General features: G+C 40.3%; 1 protein-coding gene across 3 annotated transcripts; it reads left to right on the top strand.

The window, feature by feature from the left end:
* Nucleotides 1-182: 182 nt before the first annotated feature.
* Nucleotides 183-21,799, top strand: LOC307243424 (ras-specific guanine nucleotide-releasing factor RalGPS1; the record flags this gene model as incomplete). 3 transcript variants are annotated; one of them, XM_080018235.1, is made up of 19 exons in its annotated part: nucleotides 183-239; nucleotides 348-452; nucleotides 1,162-1,212; nucleotides 2,731-2,814; nucleotides 3,162-3,251; nucleotides 4,333-4,425; nucleotides 7,840-7,966; nucleotides 8,861-8,998; nucleotides 9,442-9,535; nucleotides 12,312-12,379; nucleotides 13,514-13,631; nucleotides 13,723-13,874; nucleotides 13,987-14,035; nucleotides 19,261-19,341; nucleotides 19,429-19,534; nucleotides 19,658-19,750; nucleotides 19,852-19,957; nucleotides 20,068-20,159; nucleotides 21,770-21,799. In XM_080018235.1, 19 exons carry the CDS (start codon nucleotides 183-185, stop codon nucleotides 21,797-21,799), a joined length of 1,734 nt encoding a protein of 577 aa, XP_079874361.1. The 3 variants fall into 3 exon arrangements, with proteins under 3 accessions (XP_079874361.1, XP_079874362.1, XP_079874360.1); XM_080018236.1 differs by having other exon boundaries at nucleotides 13,505-13,631; nucleotides 19,462-19,534; nucleotides 21,767-21,799; XM_080018234.1 differs by having other exon boundaries at nucleotides 13,505-13,631; nucleotides 21,767-21,799.

Raw genomic sequence — 21,799 nt, 5'->3', positions numbered from 1 at the left:
ACGCTTGTAATTTAATACAACTTAATTGTATTTTAATTATATCTAAAATGTTGTTTTTGCACCATGGTTTTTAAAGTGCTCTATCCCTTCATCCCCCAGGCATGAATGAAAGATTATGTGTGCCATCCACCTAAGGGCCCCTGTTGCCCCAACTCATAAACCACTAAAGTCCCCCTGTGAGCATGTACCGCAGAAATGGACTCTCTGATGGAGCCAGCATCAACTCAGTCACTTCAGAGGTAAGAAAGTTTTCATACCATTATTTTTATTGCTATCAAGCTATATACAAATTAGGTGTGTGTGTGTGTGTGTGTGTGTGTGTGTCTTTTTCTTTCTGACTTCTGCAGGCCAGTAGCAGCTCTGACTCTGTGGATGGACCTTGTGTTGATTATGCCAAGAGCTATGATGCGGTTGTGTTTGACGTGTTGAAGGTGACACCTGAGGAATTTGCTGTGAGTATAGTTGTATAGGCAATTAATGATACCAAGCGTATTCATTTTTTACGCCCTTTGGACTCATTCACGAGCAGTGTGCACACAAATCAATGCTTAAATCGTGCGTAGGCAGCTTTCAAGCGAAGATCTTTCTTGATTTGTTCGTACTTTAGGAGTAAATTTAGAACTGCCTTTGATCGCTTGTACACACAAATCATAGAGGGTCCTTGAAAATGATGTTGCTGAACTTTAACTAAATGTAATTGGCATATTAGAACTACAAATAGTAAAAATGACTAAACATTATACAATATAAAATATATTAAAACATGTCATACTTTTGATAATTCTACACACACACACAAACATTTTGAAAGGAGATAATGCATTTTAGTGTTTATTGTATATTACATATAATCCAAATCACCCTTATATCTTCTTAGATTTCTCACTTAAAAAAAAAATGTAATCCTAATTTTCCAATCTTCTCCAGTCTATGGAATGCAAATAAAAACGTTTAAATTATTTAGTCTTTATTTTCAGCCCAATGGCAAATTGCAACCATTTGATAGACAGTAAAACAGTTCTTTAAATATCATCAATCAATGATGAATAACTCTTGTTAATTTCCTTTAGGTTTACTGCCCATTATGTTCGCAGTAAACCTCCTGTAAATTTCTGTGACCGTGTGCTCATGGTGGATGACATAGGTTTTTGTTAACTCTAGAGCCAAATAACCCTGATGGATGCACCGGTTTTCAAAGCCATACAGCCAGAGGTAAGAGAACGTTTCAATTGTTGTCATTGTTCAAAGGGATTTTAATTATCCACTACACATGTATTATAAAAGAGTAATGTGATATTAACAATGCTCAGGCAAATCATTGATAACTGAAATCCAATATATCTACCGGGGAGCTTTACACCACTCCAGCCGATGGATGTGGCTGAAATAGCCCGTTGATTACAGTAGAAGTGGTGTCCACATACTTTTGGCTTTGTAGTGTGTGTATACTGTATATAAGATATACAGTTGTGGTCAAAAGTTTACATACACTTGAACATGTACAACATGTATGTCACGGCAGTCTTGAGTTTCCATTCATTTCTACAACTCTTTTTTGATTATTTTATGAATTTATTATGGGTCTTCTGAAAACGTGACCAAATTTACTGGGTCAAAAATCTACATACAGCAATGCCAGTATTTGGTTACATGTCCCTTGGCGATTTTTGGTGGCCTTCTACAAGCTGCTAGCAAGCTTTTGATTGAATCTTTGACCACTCCTCTTGACAGAATTGGTGCAGTTAACTAAAATTGTTGGCTTTCTGACACGGACTTGTTTCTTCAGCACAGTCCACATGTTCACGATGGGGTATTTAAGTCAGGACTTTGGAAAGGCCATTCTAAAACATTAATTCTAGCCTGATTTAGCCATTCCTTTACCACTTTTGACATGAGTTTGGGGTCGTTGTCCTGTTGGAACACCCAACTGTGTCCAAGACCCAACCTACTGGCTGATGATTTTAGGTTTTCCTGAAGAATTTGGAGGTAATCCTCCTTCTTCATTATTCCATTTACTTTCTGTAAAGCACCAGTATCACTGGCAGCAAAACATGCCCAGAGCAAAATACTACCACCGCCATGCTTGACAGTAGGTATGGTGTTCTCGTGGTGAAAAGTCTCACCTTGTCTCCTCTAAACATATTTCAGGTCATTGTGGCCAAATTGCAAAATTTTTGTTTCATCTGACTACAGAACTTTCCTCCAGAAGGCTTTTTCTTTGTCCATGCGATCAGCAAAGGTGTTGTAGTTCTAACCGGAATTCCCTGTCTCTATGTCAGGAGACGTCAGAGACCATTTTCCATGTAGACCATTTAGTATAGGCCGTTTTCAAATCTTCCGATCACAACCCCATCCCAGTCTATAAAGCATCTGGTCTTATATCACTGTATCAAATCGCCGTAAATCTCTCCTACATGTTCTTAGCATTTTCAACATTAAGGATTCTAATGCTTATTTAATTCTATGAAAGTACAGGTGCTTATCAGCATTAATGCCCCTTGGTTCAAATCTACATAAATCTTCATTCAAAATTAAAAAATTCATCATTAAAAAAGAAGAAATCTGCTATTTTCCTGTACAATATATGACAATTTGTGCCTATTGATCTGCAAATGTTGGTTGGTGTTATCCCTTCAAATATAACATTAAGTAAGCTCTTTGAAACATAACACACAAATTATCAAAGAGTGTTAAACAATGGTACTTACTTTAATCTTATTAATTTTGCAGGAGCTGTCAAACTGTGGATGGAACAGAAAAGAAAAGCATAGTTTGTCCCCCAATGTTGTGGCATTTACACGCAGGTTTAATCAGGTTGGTCTTTTCTAATAAGTACTTATGCTGCGCGAGCACCGCCTGTCAATTACGCACATTTGAGTATTTTTTGAGCTTATAGAACTTTACATTTCACTGCATATATGTACGACCGTATGTGACAAATAATCTCTTGAACTTGAGTAAGTAATAATAACTACTTATTATTTTAATAAGTATTTACAGCGGTGTGAACATTTACTTGCTTTTACAGTAAAGATTTACAGTAAAGATGTGTGAGCAGACAAATATCTATACAACCTGTGAATTTCTGAGTTTGAACATGTATGAGGCTCCTTCAAATGGATTTCCTTTTTTTGTTGCTGTTTATACGCCGTTGTTCTTAGGTAAGCTTCTGGCTGGTGAGAGAAATTCTGACTGCCCAGACGTTGAAAATTCGAGCTGAAATACTGAGTCATTTTGTCAAAATAGCAAAGGTGAGTTAAAAGAAAAATTAAATATTGGAACTAATGACTTCATTTGAGACTTCATTTAGACTAGATTTGGTGTGATGTGAAGCTTATATTGGAAGATAAATGGATGATTTGGTTTTCATATAGTAAAATGTAATATTCCACATGAATAGAGTATCAAAACCCCTTTCTGAAAACAGGTTTTCAGGACAGCTGGGATACAAATACAAACAGATGTTGTCACTTTTAAAAGGGATAATAGAATACTGTTAGAGTAATAAATGAGGCGTAGCTAGTTCTGTCAGACAACTCGACGGCGCCACATGCTTCCACGCCCTTATCGGCCGGCCTGTTTAAGCAGCCAATCCCTCTTGCCCTACCTGCTTTGCTGCCTGCTTGCTGTGTTGCTGCATTCCCTACACCTCCCCTGCATGGAGCATTTGAGCTCATCACTCCAATGTTTTTGGCGCATTAAGGATGCCTATGGTTTTTGAGCATCTCACCGGGAGTGATGAGCAGTAGAGCCCAGACGCCAAACTCAAACAATGCTAAATAGATAAAGACTATTTTGAATTAAATCTAAGAGTTGTCTGTCAGAAATGTTATTATATAACATTACTGTCCAACAGGAAGGACATTAATTTTTCAAAGTTTTTGAACATATATTTCTCAATCCCCTTTTGCTTAATCAGTAGCCCTTGATACCACCCATGAAGTCAATCGGTACCAGTATAGGGATCATTTCAGAAATGGAAGGATTTCTAAACTGGTACTGAAATGATGTACTGTGCTCCATGCCTATGTGACTATGCTGTGACAACCACTTAATATTCCTTCCCAAGTCTTCTGATAAATTATTTAAAATAAACATCCCAAAAAAAGGAGGAGCAGGATGGTGGTGATGATTATTATTATTAATACTATTTTTATTATAATTAAAAATTTTTATTGAGTGACTGATTTGAGGGTTTTGAAGAGAATAGTTTAAATTAAACTTTTTGCATAGTCTTTGAAATGTATGAATATAATGTGCTATTCAGGTATTATGTCTACATCTTCCTCATTAAGGACATTACCTTACCTTTATTTTTATTTTTTTTTAAAGAAACTTTTGGAGTTAAACAACCTCCATTCTCTGGTGTCTGTGGTGTCTGCCCTACAAAGCGCTCCCATCTTCAGACTGAGCAAAACCTGGGCGGTGAGACATGGTTTCTTTACATGGTTTTTATAGAAGTAGAAGATAAAAAGTCCTGCAAAGAAAGAAAAAAAAAAAAAAGGATCTCCAGTGCAAAATTTTAAGATTCCATGGGGTTTACAGCATCACAAATTCCCTTTATTGACATGTATCATTGACATCTGAAGAGTGAGGTGGGAGATTGATTTGACTAACAACCAGCAACGGCTGAGCATTTCTGCAGGATGTGGAGGTTTCGTTTGGTAGAAGACTACTTGTGTAAAGATGATTATGGTGAATTTGTGTAAAATAAATGTACGTTAAGTGCATATAAAAGGGGTAAAAACTATAAAATTAGGCCTCTTGAAATAAAAATGTAGACGTTGATGTGGAATAAATGTTCTATTTTATTTTCTATGTTTGTGCCAACTCTGCAATGAAATTGAATTTGATACTGAATTTAAAATATATATATATTTGCTTCTTTCTCTTTGGGAGGTGTATTCAAAAATATCCTAAGATTCATAAGGTATTATATCGTATAATGCCAAAACATCGATAGCTTTTGAAACATGCGGTTGAAGAGTGAAGAAATATTTAGAATTAGGAGCTTGATATCTCATATCTCTGGGAATTGTCCTACAGACAATATACCGTTTATAAAGTCCTGTCCTACCCTTTACGTCCTGCTACTAAACAGGGAGCAGAAAATGTGTTCAGGAGGTAAAGCGGGTGGTCTGAGAATCGAAGGATGCATAGTTTGATCCGCTGCTCCTCCCTGTTAGCATATTAAAGTGTCCTTGAGCAAGGCATTCATTTTATATTGCTTGTGGACTTAGCTGCCAGGTCTTCTTTAGAAGAGGCGATATGAGGAGAACTGTTGCTAGGTTCAATCTTTAGAGGCAAATTATCTCTATCAGCGGATCAGAGGATTCACTTTTTTTTCTCGTGTTTTTGCATGGGAGCGGACATTACCGAGTTAATGTTGTAAATCATTTGAGATTGAATATTGAATCTTAGCCTGTAACATATGACTTCACCCTATTCCCAATAATTGTTTAACTACTAACGTACATCTACAATCTAATTGTGGATAATAATGATCCTCTCGGGCACAAGAGGAATGGCGTTCCACTGCTGGGCTGCTTACCAGCCCGTGCACCGATCCCCTCTGTAAGACAGACAAACATTAAGAAAACTCCCTGCCTCCAGTCGGAGCAATCAGCTGAACACAAGTGGACAGAAATGGAAAAAACTTGAATATGTATGTGACACATAATCTCTTGAACTTGAACCTGAAGACCAGCTGATTCCTAAAACTTGGAACGAGCTTCGCAGCATGTGAGTATTGCCGCGTTGACCATGTTTGGCTCTACACTCGCATGTGAGCAGTCTTTCTAACATCTGAAAAACATTAAGAGCAACCTACGCTCACGTTGAACTGATGGAAGCCTCAACGCAGCATGAAGCTTAACCTCACTACGTATGAACCAGAACACAAGGCCATCAACCATGCAGCACCAGAAGTCGCATTAATGGTAAAAAGTATTTCATTTATTATTGGTTAGCTACAGTATAACAACAATATTATTAAGTAGAATAAAGAGAAATTTATTATATAAAGTACTTTTTTTAAGTACTTAGATGTGTTATACATTAAAAGTATGCCTTACTTAAAAAGTTGCATTCAATTTTATTAAATATTATATGGCTTACAAGGAAATACATTTAGAAATATTTGGCTTTTATGGCTCTACCAGCCAAAAAGGTTCCCGACCCCTGCTCTAAGTCCTATAAGTTGTGAGGTGGGGCCCCCATGGATCAGGCTTGTTGTTCCAGCACATCCCACAGATGCTCGGTCGGCTCAAGATCTGGGGAATTTGGAGGCCAAGTCAACACCTTGAACTCATTTTCATGTTCCTCAAACCATTCCTGAACAATTTTTTCAGAGTGGCTGAATGCAATATCCTGCTGAAAGTGCTACTGCCATCAGGGAATACCGTTGCCATGAAGGGGTGTACTTGGTCTGCAACAATATTTAGGTTGGTAGTACATGTCAAAGTAACATCCACATGAATGCCAGGACCCAAGGTTGCCCAGAAGAACATTGCCCAGAGCATCACATTGCCTCCGCCGGTTTGCCTTCTTCCCAAAGCGTATCCTGGTGCCGTTTCCTCCCCAGGTAAATGACTCACACACACCCGGCCATCCACATGATGTAAAATAAAACCTTCTTCCATTGCTCCATGGTCCAGTTCTGACACGCACTATAGGAGGACTCAGCGGTGGACAGGGTCAGCGTGGGCACACTGACTGATCTGTGGCTACGCAACCCCAGCAATTTTTTTGTACAGTAGCTCCACTGAGGGATTGGACCAGGCGGTCTAGGCTTGGCTCCCAACGTGCATCAATGAGCCCATGGGCAGTCAATCGTCGATTGACTGGTTGTCCTTCCTTGGACCTCTTTTGGTAGATGCTAACCACTGCATACAGTCGTCTAGCCATCCCAATTTGCTCCTTGTCAAAGTCGCTCAGATCTTTACGCTTGACCGTTTTTCCTGCTTCCAACACATCAACTTCAAGAACTGACTGTTCACTTGCTGCCTAATATATCCCACCCCTTGACAGGTGCCATTGTAACGAGATGGTCAATGGTATTTACTTCACCTGTCTTTAATGTTTTAATGTCGTGGCTGATCGGTGTGTTGTACAGCAGTAAATTAAACCTGAAGTATTTAAGCGGTAGAAACAGAATGAAGAATAAACCTTTTTTTTTTTTTCCCCCCCAATAATTCAACAGTAAAAAGTAAACACCTCTGTATTAACAAATACATTACTTCTGCTTTTTGTTATTTTATCTTATTACCTTATTTATCAAAACCAAATGGGTGCATTAGCAAATAAAACCATACAAAATGTATAATAAACTCATCATGTAAATAAAGAGCATAAATTCAACCAAAAGCAAAAAACTTATATATATATATATATATATATATATATATATATATATATATATATATATATATATATATATAAAATTTCAAATGACAACAAAGTTCAGAGACTCCTCTGTGTATATATGGTTTGACTTCCTTTACAAATTTCTTGTGTACAAGCAACGTGTAATTTGTATACGCAATTGATTATACTGGAGTCACTTAATAGGCATTGATTGCTATGTTTTATTGCTTATTATAAACTAATTTGCTTTCTGTATCCTGGAATATTTGAAAAGGTTATCCAGTGAATAGCATAATTATTTTTGTGAATCTTAAGATGAATGACTATGTTTACACCTTTGAGTCAGTCACTTTAACACATGCTCTCACATCTTAGGCCTAAAATGGGGGGGAAAAAAGAGAGGTCTATCAGACATGATAGATATATATATTCCACACATTTTTATTTATTTTTTCCCAATTGTCATTACTCTAGTTGATCAGTCGGAAAGACAAGGCCACGCTGGAGAAGCTCAACTATCTGACAACAAAAGAAGAGAACTACACTCGCATGAGAGAATACATCCGCTCCCTCAAGATGGTACCCTGTATTCCTTACCTTGGTAAGTTCTCTCGCCTTCATTTCAAGACCACCTGTCGACATCCTAGCCCTTTGCAGGATACACACATATGCATGTCTTTAGAAACTTGACTTTGAAAAAATAGTCTAAAAGTCTTACTAAAACTTAATGAATTCCAGTAGACTCAAGTACAAGTACAATTTAGTGATTCAAACCAAGTTGGGAGTTGAATGGGGTGATAGAGAAAAGAAAGTTGATTCTGGAATTTTGATTGCTGCTATCCTGTCAATTTGGGAAATGGATAGATTCATCAAACTGGTGGAGGTCATATGCTGTTGTTCAAAGTAATTGATTGTAGGTGAGACTAAAAACTTACACATTTAGGGGAAATGTCAATGCCTCAATACCTAATTTGAGGCATATGGATTTTCAACCTCTTGGAATGAGACGTAGCTCGTGGAGCTAGTTCTGTCAGACAACTCAGCGGCGCCACACGCTTCCACGCCCTTATGGGCTGGCCTATTTAAGCAGCAACTGGGTGCTTAAATAGGCCCTACCTGCTTTGCTCCGCGCTTGCTTGCTATGCTGCTTGCTTTGAGCACCCGTTGGGCTCTGCTCTTCTATCCAGTGGGTGGATTCACGCTCATCACTCCAATATTTCTATCCCATTAAGGAAGTCTATTTTTTCTGTACACCTAGCTGGGAGTGATGAGCATGAGAGCCCAGGCACCCGAACTCAAATAAAGATCATATGAAATGTTACCTAAGAGTTGTCTGTCAGAAATTCAATCTCTGTCTGGGGAAAAAATGGTCAGTAATACAATTAATGATAATGCTTATTATTTTATTATTTTTAAATTAAAATCTCGCTGCTGTCAACCTCACATTTAATTACAATGGTGTCATTTATTTTACTCTTTCACCTCTTCCCCATAGGCATCTACCTGTTGGACATGATTTACATAGATTCAGCCTATCCAGCATCTGATAGTATAATTGAAACAGAGCAACGGACCAATCAGATGAACAATCTCTTGAGAGCTATCTCCGACCTACAGGTGTCATGTAAATATGGTAAGTAACATCTATATTAATTAATTATACTGTATTTAGAAAAATGCCTCGCTCTAGCCAAAAGCTCTAATCTGGAAATATTATCCTTCATTTCTATAAATTATACAAAATTCTCCAGTCTCCAGTGTGCTGGAATACAACGGTAAATCAAACGCGACCGTTTATGAACAAGTCAACGAAAAGCAAAACAAATGTTACCTTTTGCTGCTCTGCCATGTCAGTGTGCAGTGGGTATACAATGATGAAATAATTGACATATAAATCAATGAGTCAATGCATTCAACAAATTAATCAAATTAAATCACTGATGTACCAGTGAAGTCATCATTCTGAAGGGAATACCCAAATTCTTGAAAAACATAAAGGTCACTCATTTTGACTACTAAATTAATAATACATTCTGAAATATTGAGAAAACAAAATGTTCATATTTTTCACTTCAGATTACCTGGTGACCCTCCCACACGTCCAGAAATACTTGATGTCTGTTCGCTACATTGAGGAGTTGCAGAAGTTTGTGGAGGATGACAACTTCAAGTAAGAATGAATCTTAAATTGCGAAGCTATCACAAGCTGTCACACTTGGCGATTTCAGATAAGCAAAACATTTCCTGACACGGTCCACATGTGACAGATTTTGTACATACATTTCTATGCCATTGTTCATGAATTATACTATTTCCATGAATTATAATTAACTAACGTAATAATGAGCTAACATTTCACTAATACATGGTGCGTGCGTGCGTGCGTGCGTGCGTGCGTGCGTGCGTGCGTGCGTGCGTGCGTGCGTGCGTGCACTATACACCGATCAGCCACAACATTAAAACCTCTGACATTTGAAGTGAACAACATTGATCATCTCGTTCCAATGGCACCTGTCAATGGGTGGGATATATTAGGCAGCAAGTGAACAGTCAGTTCTTGAAGATGATGTAATCGAAGCAGGAAAAATGGTCGAGCGTAAGGATCTGAGCCACTTTGACAAGGACCAAATTGTGATGTCTAGACCAGTGTTTTTCAACCTTTTTTGAGGCACGGCACATTTTTAGATTAAGAAAAATCCCGCGGCACACCACAAACCAAAAATGTTACAAAATGACACATTACAGCCTAATACAGTAGATTTAATGACAGTTTCGTTTTTAAATTCACTCAAACTCACTCAGTGTGAAACCTGGGCCTGTTTCGACGTACACAAAGTTGATACCTGGCAGGAATTTAAGAAAGGCACACACGGAACTCTTCCTCAACAACTCTGTCTCTCTGTTTTTTGTTTTTTTTTATGGCAGTCATGCTTGAAAAGCCCAGCTCACATAGATATGTTGTGGAAAATGGGAGCAGTGTTGAAGTAGCTCTGTTTGCCAGCATGGGGAAGTCCTTGACAGCAGTCGACCAAAAACTGTCCAAAGGTAGATCAGCAAAGTTTAGCTTTAAACCTCGGTCTTGTCTCGGTTCAGTTAGTTCTTCCTGCTCCTGCAAAGTTATGTCCTTTTCCAAAAACTGCTGCTGAGCTATATGGGTCCCTAACCCAGTCAAGGCAATCAGTGGAGGCTGAGGGGAAATAAAACGACAACTCCTCAAGACACTCGTGCAATGCCTTGCAGAATAGGAAGTTTTCTCTTATGGTGTCTCCATCCACAGAGCGCACATTGGCCAGGAGTTGAGCGTGTCCACTAATTAGATTCATCAAGTTGCAATGCAAATTTCAAATTGATGCGTATCTTCTCCAATACAATATTTTCGATGTATCTAACTTTGAGAGCTCTCTCAGACACCCTTGTGGTTTTTCCTCATTAAAGTTGCCTGTTTCTCAGTGTGTTCACGCAGGCAAACAAAATAGTCTGTGTTCTCGTTTTAATGTGAAGGGTGTTTCGTTTGGAGATGGTGTCTAAGCTTGCTTGGGACCATAGCGGTGTTAGATAGCTTTTCCCCACGCAACAAGCATAACAGAGTCTGTGCAATCGGATCTCCGGTGAAAGTAAATCCAAACGAAAGATACCTTTCGCTGTACTGCCTCGAACTCACCGCTTTTGCTTTCTTTTGACCACCACTCATACTAGGCATCTCATCTGGGTTCGAATTTTGACCAGGACCCAGGTCAGAGTCTGCACTTTTCCTTTTCAAAAATTTATCCATAGCTGTCGCACTTCTCATCACCGTCACAAGTATCATGCATCACTAATCATGCATCACTAATTCTGTTGTCTTAATAAGATAATTAATGCACTCCCTACTGCCACCCACTGACATGGAGGAGTATTACTTTACCAGCCACTACATTGCTGGCACCGGCGCTGAAAAATTACGTGCAGTGACTAAATAATATTTTTTTGGACCTATTAAGTGAAATTGGATAATTTCCCACTGCACACCTGACGATCTCTCACGGCACCGTTGAAAATCGCAGGTCTAGATGACTGCGTCAGAGCATTTCCTAAACGGCAGGTCTTGTGGGGTATTCCCGGTATGCAGTGGTTAATACCCACCAAAAGTGGTCAAGGAAGGACAACAGGTGAACCGGCGACAGGGTCACGGGCACCCATGGGCTCATTGATGTGCGTGGAGAGCGAAGTCTAGCCCGTTTGGTCCAATCCCACAGAAGAGCTATTGTAGCACAATTTGCTGAAAAGGTTAATGCTGCTATGATAGAAAGGTGTCGGAACACACAGTGCATCGGATCATGCTGCGTATGGGGCTGTGTAGCCACAGACAGGTTAGAGTGCCCATGCCGACCCCTGTCCAGCGCTGAAAGTGCCTACGATGGGCATGTGAGTGTCAGAATTGTACAATGGAGCAATGGAAGACGGTGGCCTGGTCTGATGAATCATGGGGATGGCCGGGGTGAGGGTCCGATCCGATTGAGCATCTGAGAGATGTGCTGGAACAACAAGCCAATCCATGGGGGCCCCACCTCGCAACTTACAGGACTCAGAGGATCTACTGCTAACATCTATGTGCCAGATACCACAGGACACCTTCAGAGGTCTTGTGGAGCCCATGCCTCCATGGATCAGAGCTGTTTTGGCAGCACAAGGGGGACATACACAATAATAGTTATTAGAGGTGGGTTTTAATGTTGTGGCTGATCGGTGTACACTGTATATATGACTGTATGTATGTATGTATGTATGTATGTTTGTGGTTAAATAGTTATTGGTCATAGGGTTATAAGTCATATGTTACAGGCTAAGATTCAATGTTCAGTCTCAAATGATCTACATCATTAACTTGGTAATGCAAACCACGAAAAACAACCAAAAACATACGATGGAAAAGCAAATCCTCCACTGATAAAGATAATGTTTTACAGACTGTCTCTGAAGATTGAACCTGGCAACAGTTCTCCTCGTATCGCCTCTTCTAAAGAAGACCTAGCAGGTAAGTCCACAAGCAATATAAAATAAATGCCTTGCTCGAGGACACTTGGACCAGCACACACTATGGTACCAGGGAGGAGCAGCGCAAAGATTAGCCATCCTCCAATTGTCAGACCACCCGCTTTACCTCCTGAACACACATTCTGCTCCCTGTTTTGTAGCAGAACGTAAAGGGTAGGACAGGACTTTATAAACTGTATATTGTCTGTAGGATAATTCCCAGAGATATATGAGATATAAGATTAAAGTCTTCTTAAGAAGACCTCGCAGGTAAGTCCACAAGCAACATGTGAGACAGAGATGGACTGAGGCACTGTAGTTCTATATATTTACACTTGTCCGTATTTACACTTCTCTTTACACCCTTAGACTGGTGTCACAGCACACTTTTTACAATAAAATAATCCCATGCCACGAAAAAAAAATCCCATGCCACATCTCACTCCTGATCCAGAAACCCATAGAACTGTGCTTACTGTGCGTAGTTATGCTGGACTCCTGCAAAAGAGTGGGCGAACGGGTCTTCGACTTCAACAACTTAATAGACTAAATCCGGTTCATGGCAAACAACTTAGCAGTTGCCATTCAACTTAGCAGTTGCCATTCAATATGGCAACTTAGCAGTTGCCATATTGAATGTGACCGATTTACCCCAACATTCCACCAAAATAAATAATTTTGACAGAATGAAATGATTCCCGGGAGAATTACATCCACAACTCAGAGCCGCTCAGACGCTTCTGAGTCTCGTTCATTGTTTTCTGGGAGTCCTCCCTCGCTCACTGTGCATTACACCAACTGAATGAAATGAATGAAAAGTTGCAAAATTGAATGACTCTTCTGAGTGACTGATTGCTGAATCTCAAAAGAGTCTAACCTTTCTTCACCGTGTGTAAAACTAGAGCTTATTCTGATCAACGCAACACTGTTATTACGTCTGTAACCGGTGAATTAGTACAGCCTTGCAATTTTGATCTTGCAGCACAATTGCCAGTTTCCATTATTGATGTATTTTTATGGGAAATCTGAAACATTTTCACGGCACACATTCTAAGCAAAAACTCACTCGATGTTCCGATATTTGGACTTTACGAGGATCGGTTTTAATGTCCCTGCATTGTTTCAGGTCTGTCAGAGATGTCTGCCTCTGTGAGGTACAGCCGACGACCCACCTGCCCTGACGCCTCTGTGGGGTTACGCATCCCCACCCCACCCCCGTCTCACCATCGAAAGAGCCATAGTCTGGGAAACAAGTGAGTCTACTCTCTGACATCAGTCCCCCCCCCCCAGTGTTTTTGTTATTTATGTATAAATCCTCTCATAAACCCGCTTTTCTCTGCACAGTATGATGTGTCAGTATGGCATGTCGGAGAGCAAGAGCGCCACATTTCCCATCGAGAAAGCGCGGCACCTACTGGATGACAGCTTCTTGGAGTCCCAGAGTCCGGTCAGGAATGATCCACACAGCACTTCAGTGTCAAATGGTCTATCTTTAGGTATATCCTCCGTCTTTTCTTTCAACATATGTTTCTCTGTGGCAGGTGCTAAAAGTTGAATATTTCCATCACAGTTTTGTTTTTGTTTTTCCCATCCCTCACTTCTCAATAGGCAGCAGTGAAAGCTCTTTTGAGGAGGGGACGTCACCTGGAATGGAGCGGTGAGAACAAAATAATAATAATTCGTAATAAATATCGCAGCCCAGCTTAGCAATTAAACCCTATACTATAACTTCAAAAAGGTACATTGTACAGTTTTTATACTATACGTATATATGTATTTATTTAGTAAGTTATTTCCACAAGTAAAAGTACCACACTTATTTGTAGTATAAAATGAGAAGTGAAAAAAATATATATATTATTAAACCTTATTACCAGGGGTGCACATAAGTGGTGCGCAGGTGTGCGATCAAAATAAACAATGCGCGCCAGATCAGATGTTGTAACTTGCGTTTGCGTACCTAACATTTTGGTACGGATAGTACGAAACATTGGAATGCAGTGCACAGTATAAGCCACTGCTTTTAGGACTTTCTCCATTCATCAAAATGTCCAAGAAGCAAGCTCCATTAAGCAATTACTTTGGTGTTCCTCCACCTCCAAAGAAACGCCAGACTGAACCTGAACCGCAAAAGACGCGTGTGTTCTCGAAAAAGTGGCTGCAGGAGGTCAGCTGGCTTCAAACGAATGACCCCTGCACCCAGATGTGGTGCAAACAGTGCCGTGAAAATCCCACTCTGGTGGATAAAAACAGCGCCTTTTATACAGGGACTAAAAACGTAAATCATCCAGCTTTTGATAAGCATACGAGTAGCAGAGAGCACCAGAAAGTAGTGCAAGTGATTGATAAAAGGCGCAGCTAGGACCAGAGACCCAGTGGCCTGCGCGACAGATGGCAAGACAAACTGAATGAAGAACAGCATCGAGCACTGTGTAAGGTTTTTCTATTGGCCTTTCACAAAGCGAAACCTGCACGTCCTATGTGTTCATATGAAGAGGATATTCCGCTTCTCAAGAGGCTTGGAGTTAACATCGGGACCGCTTATCATTCACTAGAAGGGGGAGGGCGTATCATGCAGAGCATCGCGCAGGCCATAAGTTCGGAATTGAGTGAAAAACTGAAAGCAGCTGAACTTTGGGGTGTGCTCTTTGACTGCAAAGTGGTGGTAGGGGAGTGTGTTGCTAGGCAGCATCAGATGGTGGTCTGTAGGATGACTCTGTAGGCCAAGAAGAGGAAGAGAGTGAAAGAAGAGCCAAAGATAAAATGGTGGAAGTTGAAAAAGGAGGAGTGATGCATGCAATTTAGGGAAGAGGTAAGGCGGGCAATAGGTGGGAATGAACGGTTACCAGATGACTGGGAAACAACTGCAGGAGTGGTGAGGGAGACGGCCAAGAAGGTACTTGGTGTATCATGCAAGAAGAGGAAGGAAGACAAGGACTCTTGGCGGTGGAATGAGGAAGTACAGAAGAGCATAGTGCAGAAGAGATTGGCGAAGAAGAAATGGGATAGTCAGAGAGATGAAGAAAGTAGACGGGAGTACAAGCTGATGTGGCGCAAGGTGAAGAGAAGGTGGCAAAGAAAAAGGCATTCGACGAGTTGTATGAGAGGTTGGACAGTAAGGAAGGAGAAAAGGACTTGTACCGATTGGCAAGACAAAGGGACCAAGCTGGGAAGGATGTACAGCAGGTTAGGGTGATGAAGGATAATGATGGGAATGTGCTGACTAGTGAGTAGAGTGTGTTGAGAAGCTGGAAGGAGTACTTTAAGGAGTTGATGAATGACGGAAATGAAAGGGGGAGAAGAGTGGATGATGTGGGGATAGTGGATCAAGAAGTGCAGCAAATTAGCAAGGATGAGGTGAGAACAGCATTAAAGAAGATGAAGAGTTGAAAGGCAGTTGGCAGTTTAACACCATCCTGGAAAGGGAGAGGATGCTAGAGGAATGGAGAAGAAGTGTACTGTACATCTTCAAGAACAAGGGAGACGTACAGAGCTGTAGTAACTACAGGGGAATAAAGTTGATCAGCCACAGCATGAAGCTATGGAAAAGGGTAATGGAGGCTAGGTTAAGAGGAGAGGTGGGGATCAGCGAGCAGCAGCATGGTTTCATGCCAGGAAAGAGTACTACAGATGCAATGTTTGCTTTAAGAATGCTGATGGAAAAGTACAGGGAAGAGCAGGGGGAGTTGCACTGCGTCTTTGTGGATTTAGAGAAAGCATATGATTGGGTGCCGAGAGAGGAAGTGTGGTATTGCATGAGGAAGTCGGGGGTGGCAGAGAAGTACGTAAGAGTGGTACAGGATATGTATGAGGGCAGTCAGACATTAGTAAGGTGTGCAGTAGGCGTGATGAAGGCATTCAAAGTGGAGGTGGGATTGCATCAAGGATCAGCTCTGAGCCCCTTCTTGTTTGCAATGGTGATGGACAGGTTAACAGATGAAATCATGCAGGAGTCTCTGTGGACTATGATGTTTGTGGATGACTTTGTGATCTGTAGCGAGAGTAGGGAGCAGGTTGAGGAGAGCCTGGAGAAGTGGAGGCATGCATTAGAGAGAAGAGGAATGAAAGTCAGCAGGAGTAAGACAGAATACATGTGCCTGAATGGGAGGGAGGGTGGCGAAAAAATGAGAATGCGAGGAGTGGAGGTGGAGAAGGCGGATGAGTTCAAGTACTTGGCGTCGACCATCCAAAGCAGCAGAGAGTGCGAGAGAGAGGTGAAGAAGAGAGTACAGGCAGGGTGGAGTGGGTGGAGAAGAGTGTCTGGAGTGATGTGTGACAGAAGGGTTCCAGCAAGAGTGAAGGGAAGGGTCTACAGGACGGTAGTGAGACCAGCTATGTTGTACTCCAAAGCTATGTTAAAGACAAACAAAAAACAAACAAAAAAAGCAGGTGGCTGAACTGGAGGTGGCAGAGTTGAGGATGTTGAGATTTTCATTGGGAGTGACAAGGATGGACAGGATTAAGAATGAGTACATTGGTTGGACACGTTGGACAGTTTGGTGGAAAAGTGAGAGGCGAGATTGAGATGGTTTGGACACATGTGTAGGAGAGATGAGAGTTACATTGGGAGAAGGATGCTCAGGATGCAGCTGCCAGGCAAGAGGAAAAGAGGAAGGCCAAAGAGAAGGTTTATGAATGTGTTGAGGGAGGACAAGCAGGTGGTTGGTGTAAGGGAGGAAGAAGCGCAGAACAGAAGGTATTAGAGGCAGATGATCCACTGTGGCGACCCCTAACGGGAGCATCCGAAAGAAGAAGCAGCTCTTTGATGGATCTGAAGATACAACAAAAATGGAGCAGGAAATTGTGTGCATTGTTTCTGTGTCCAGCAACGGGGAATTCAGCTCAGATTTCTTTGGAATAATTAATCTGGGGGCCAATCGAAAAGCACAGGACATAGAGGATGGACTTGTGCAACTGTTCAATGCTTGTGCTTTAGCAGAGTGGAAGACGAAATTGGTCTCAGTATGCACTGATGGAGACGCTGTCAACGTTGGAGTTTACAGCAGGGTCTTCCCAAATTACAATTCCCTTGTGCATATTCTGTGCAGCGCCCACACCCTGGAGAACTGTGCCAAGTCAGCTGATGGCACGGTCCCATATTGTCATTTGAAAGTCATGAAAGAGCAGTGATTTAATTTGAACGCTACATACTATGGGGCTTTAAAGAACTGACATTTTGTTGTACTGCTTTTATTCATTTTTAATTGGAATTAAAGTCCCATGTCACGTTATCCATGTATCACCCTATTTTGTTCATCCTGAGAGGTGGGTCATGGAAAAAAAAAAAAAAAAACAAAGTGAGGACCAAGCAACAACCCCAGGTTTTCCCCTGAGAACAAGACCAAAAAAGTTATGTGCACCCCTGCTTATTACTAATATTATTATGCCTTATTTTTTGATCATCAGTAGTCAACCCAATTGATTTGCATGAGAATACTTATTAAATAATAATAAATCAAATAAAGATAATCAATAAATAGATAGATAAAAAGATAAAATTGATAATTCAATTCTAAACTGGATCAATTTAAAAGATTCTGATGCCCATGTTGACCCACTTAATGGTCAGAAAATAACTTTGAGATTAAAACACAAAATTTGATGATAAAAAAATAATTTAAGAAATACCAGTTTTCCTTAGAAAACCACATTTATTTAGTCTACTTCTGTTATTTTGAACGGAAATGTATGCCAGAACTAAGTGCAGATTACTGGTGGCAATTCAATCTAAAGTCCAGACATTTATTGAATGTACTTTTTCTTTTCTTTTTTTTCGAAGAAGAAGAATAGTTTTGTATAGAAATATTGTATTATAATATTCCACTTTGATCTCTAAGCTAAATTTATATTCTAAACAAATTCAAAATGATCTACTCTAAATTGAATAATGATGATACGTATGTGAAAAAAAATATATATATACTTTTTTTTTAAATTTTACATCTTAAAAAAAATATCTATGTAACTTTTGATGGTCTTGATGCTCTACGTATATCGGAAATGATGTCGTATTCGACACCGATCATCAAAAATTGGTCGGATGTGTCAGACCAATCTGAACTTGCATGGCTCAATTTTCCCACATACCGTATTTCCTCAAATAGTCACAGGAGCCTTGATTTACCGAAACTGCAGAGGGTGCCAGGCATTTATTGGAAGCAGGCTTATATAAGAGGCAGGTTCTTATATCTAATTCCCTCTGAATATTTCATCATATTTTAGTATGACTTTTAAATCCAACATCCGTCTAGGTGCCATGCCACGCCAACGCATGTATGGTGGAAGTAAGAGAGAGCTCGTAGCTACTCTAAAATTTGCATTTGTGATGCTAACCTACGGGGGGCATTACAGTTTTCAAAGTTTCCCTTGAGCGCAGCACTTCCCGCTTTGGAGAGCGAGAGCGCTCAGAGCTGGGCATTTGCCCCAAGAAGGGATCTCGTTTGGAGAAAAGATCACTCTGATGGAGCTGCGGAGCTGTTCCCATGCGGAGCTCCGCAGCTCAAATCAGTTTTTCCCCAGCCTGTGTTTGAGGCAGGCTTTTATTTGTTCGTGTCCACCACGCCCCCGGCATTTATTAGGAGCCCGGTTTTTATTTGATCACCGGTTTATACTTGAGGAAATACGATAACCCTTGAAGATCTGAGAAGAGAAAGCTTAACAACTCTGAAATAGACATTTTTTGTAATTTACCTGCAGCCTACAAATTATAACCAGTTCCCCCCATGGCATTGTGGGTAATATAGAATAGTCTGGACCACCATATACGAGACACTTCAATATTACAATGGGGTTGAAATGAAACCCTAATTGCTGCACTACAAAGTTTTGGCAACTTAAAAGATAACTCACCGGCTAACTTTAAAAAAAAATTGTGATAAACAGGGGCCGCATGTACGCCACATTAGGCCCTAACTGGAGGGTTCCGCTGCGCAATTCTCCGCGGAGCTGCAGCTACGTTTACAGGTACAGTGGATTTCATTTTTTGGGAGGCTGCCTATACATATAATATTGTAATATAAGTAAATAACACAATCATTCTCACATGTATAGTTCTTCCGCTGCCAACTCCTGCTACGCATGTAGCGAGGTCGGCGGCGTCACCATTGAGGGGCCCCTTCGAAGGAAGACACTCCTGAAGGAGGGACGGAAGCCCAAGGTGAGATGGTCCCGTTGGCTTTTCACAATCACTTCCACATTGAGATTCAGACGATCGATAGTTTGTCACGAGATTGTTGATTGGACTTCAACTTCCTCCACAAGTGTTTTTTCTGTATTCCAGTTGTCGTCTTGGACAAGATTCTGGATCGCTCTCTCCGGTTCCACGCTAACTTTCTACGGAGCCAAAGCTCTGAGAGCCTCTGAGAGGAAGCATGTGCGTAGCGAAACAGAACTACCGTGTGAACTAAAAAAAAAAAAAAAAAGAAGACGACTTGAGTCTAAATGGCGCTAACTTGATGTTGCTTATTTCCACAGTACAAATCCATTGCGTGTAAAAAGGTGTGTGTGACCGGATGGATGGTGGTTCTGCCAGATGATCCAGCCAGACCCAACATTTTCCACCTCAATGACCCGGACAAAGGTGAAACCTCTAACATTTTATTTGAGTATAGCTGTTTGACTACTCTTTAAGTCGACATGTTTTTGACGTGGCAGTTAATTCAAGCGGCTTGCTCGAACCTCACTTCACAGGCAATGTTTACAAGTTCCAGACGGGATCCAGATTTTCAGCAATCATCTGGCACAAAAACTTGGAAGAAGCTTGTAAAAGCGATAGACCTCAGGTATGTGGCTGCAGGGACCCGTGCATTTGTCACCTACCAAGCAACTGTTTTTCAACGGTTTGAGCCTAGATGTGGCCAAAATCGAGTTTTGCGCCATTGAGTCGTACACGATGTATTTTAATGAACATGTTTTTCTACTGCAGTTCAGTTTTTCGGCCACTAGGTGCAGGCTCCGGAAAAACCTCAGACTGAGTGGAAGTCAATGGAAAAAAAAAAGAGACTTCTCACAGGAAATACAGACTCATTACATTTTTTCCACAACACTTTAGGGAAATGATTGTTCCTCAAAGAGGATATTAAGGCCTAAAGAGGTTTATTAAGGGGAGTAGTTTCCCTTACCGACTAGGGGTGAGACAAAATACACAAACAATAAACAATGTGTATTGAGAGATGCAATGAGCGTGAGCCATTGAACATGGTACTGGATACTTGTAATTTGTATTGGAATTAAATTGCGTTGCCGGGGGCGGGTCTAATTGGATCGAATATTTTATATATTTCACGATATTATTTGAAGTTGGACATATTTTTGTTGTCATTGTTTCATCTCAGTTGTCAAATTCTCTGAAACTGACACCACACTGCAGTGAATAAATACATAATTCCTGCTTTTTGCCTTTTTAGGGGTATATTTCCTTACACAAGTATCGTGATTGATTTGTCTTGCAATGTGTCGGGATGCCATCGTTGTCATGGACTACGTATCGTGATAGTATCGTGAGATACTCCGCCATTCCCACCCCTATTATTGACCGGTCTCTTGTTCGAAATGGAAAGATACAAAGCTATGATTTTATACAACTGATACAAAGAATAGAAATATAAAAAAGATTTTGGACGCATATACAGTATAACCACCCAACAGAAACATCGATAGGGAATAAAGCGGAATAGGAAATCTATCATTTTAGGATCTGGTAGAAACAATGATTAGGGTGAACGTTATACTTAACATTACTTAAGCTGAGGAGCTCAAGTATTCAGATGAGCTCACAGATCATGCTCATTGCTGCACTATATATTGGAATAATAATAATTAATACATTAAGTTGGAACATAATATATTTTCCTCTTCTCGATTTTTAACAAAACATAAGTCTATATCTACAGTATATGTCTTTTTGTTTCCTTCTTTTACGATTCTTTTTCCAGATGCGATCTTTATCATCTTTACTCAATCAATACCTTCATTCCATATAATCGGATATTCTGATATTCAAGTGTTCAAACTTAATTTGTTATGTTCGTTACAGAGAACGGTATGGGCTGCTTTGTTATCGACACAATTACAATGGAGAATAAAACGATCACAAAAATAACAGTGTTTACAATTTTTAATATGCGCCTTCTTAATCACATGACTTAATATATTCTATTACTTTTTAGGGTTTCAGAAACCTTAATTGCGACACACACAAAAAAAAAAAAAAAAAATTGGCAGCTTGAAAGAAAACTCACCGGCTAACTTAAAAATGACAATTTTTGTGATACCTCAGTCTGAGGTTTTCTGGAGCCCACACCTAGTGGCCGCAAACTGAACTGCAGTTTAAAGCTCTCACGCTTTACATAATTAATCGATTTATATATTTTTTCCTGTCTCTCAACAGATCAGACCAGCTAACCTCATGTCATTCGAATAG

Source organism: Zeus faber, assembly GCF_960531495.2.
Source record: "Zeus faber genome assembly, chromosome: 17".
NCBI lineage: Eukaryota > Metazoa > Chordata > Actinopteri > Zeiformes > Zeidae > Zeus > Zeus faber.
Note: the sequence above shows the minus strand (reverse complement) of the source record. Positions and strands in the feature narration are given on the sequence as shown.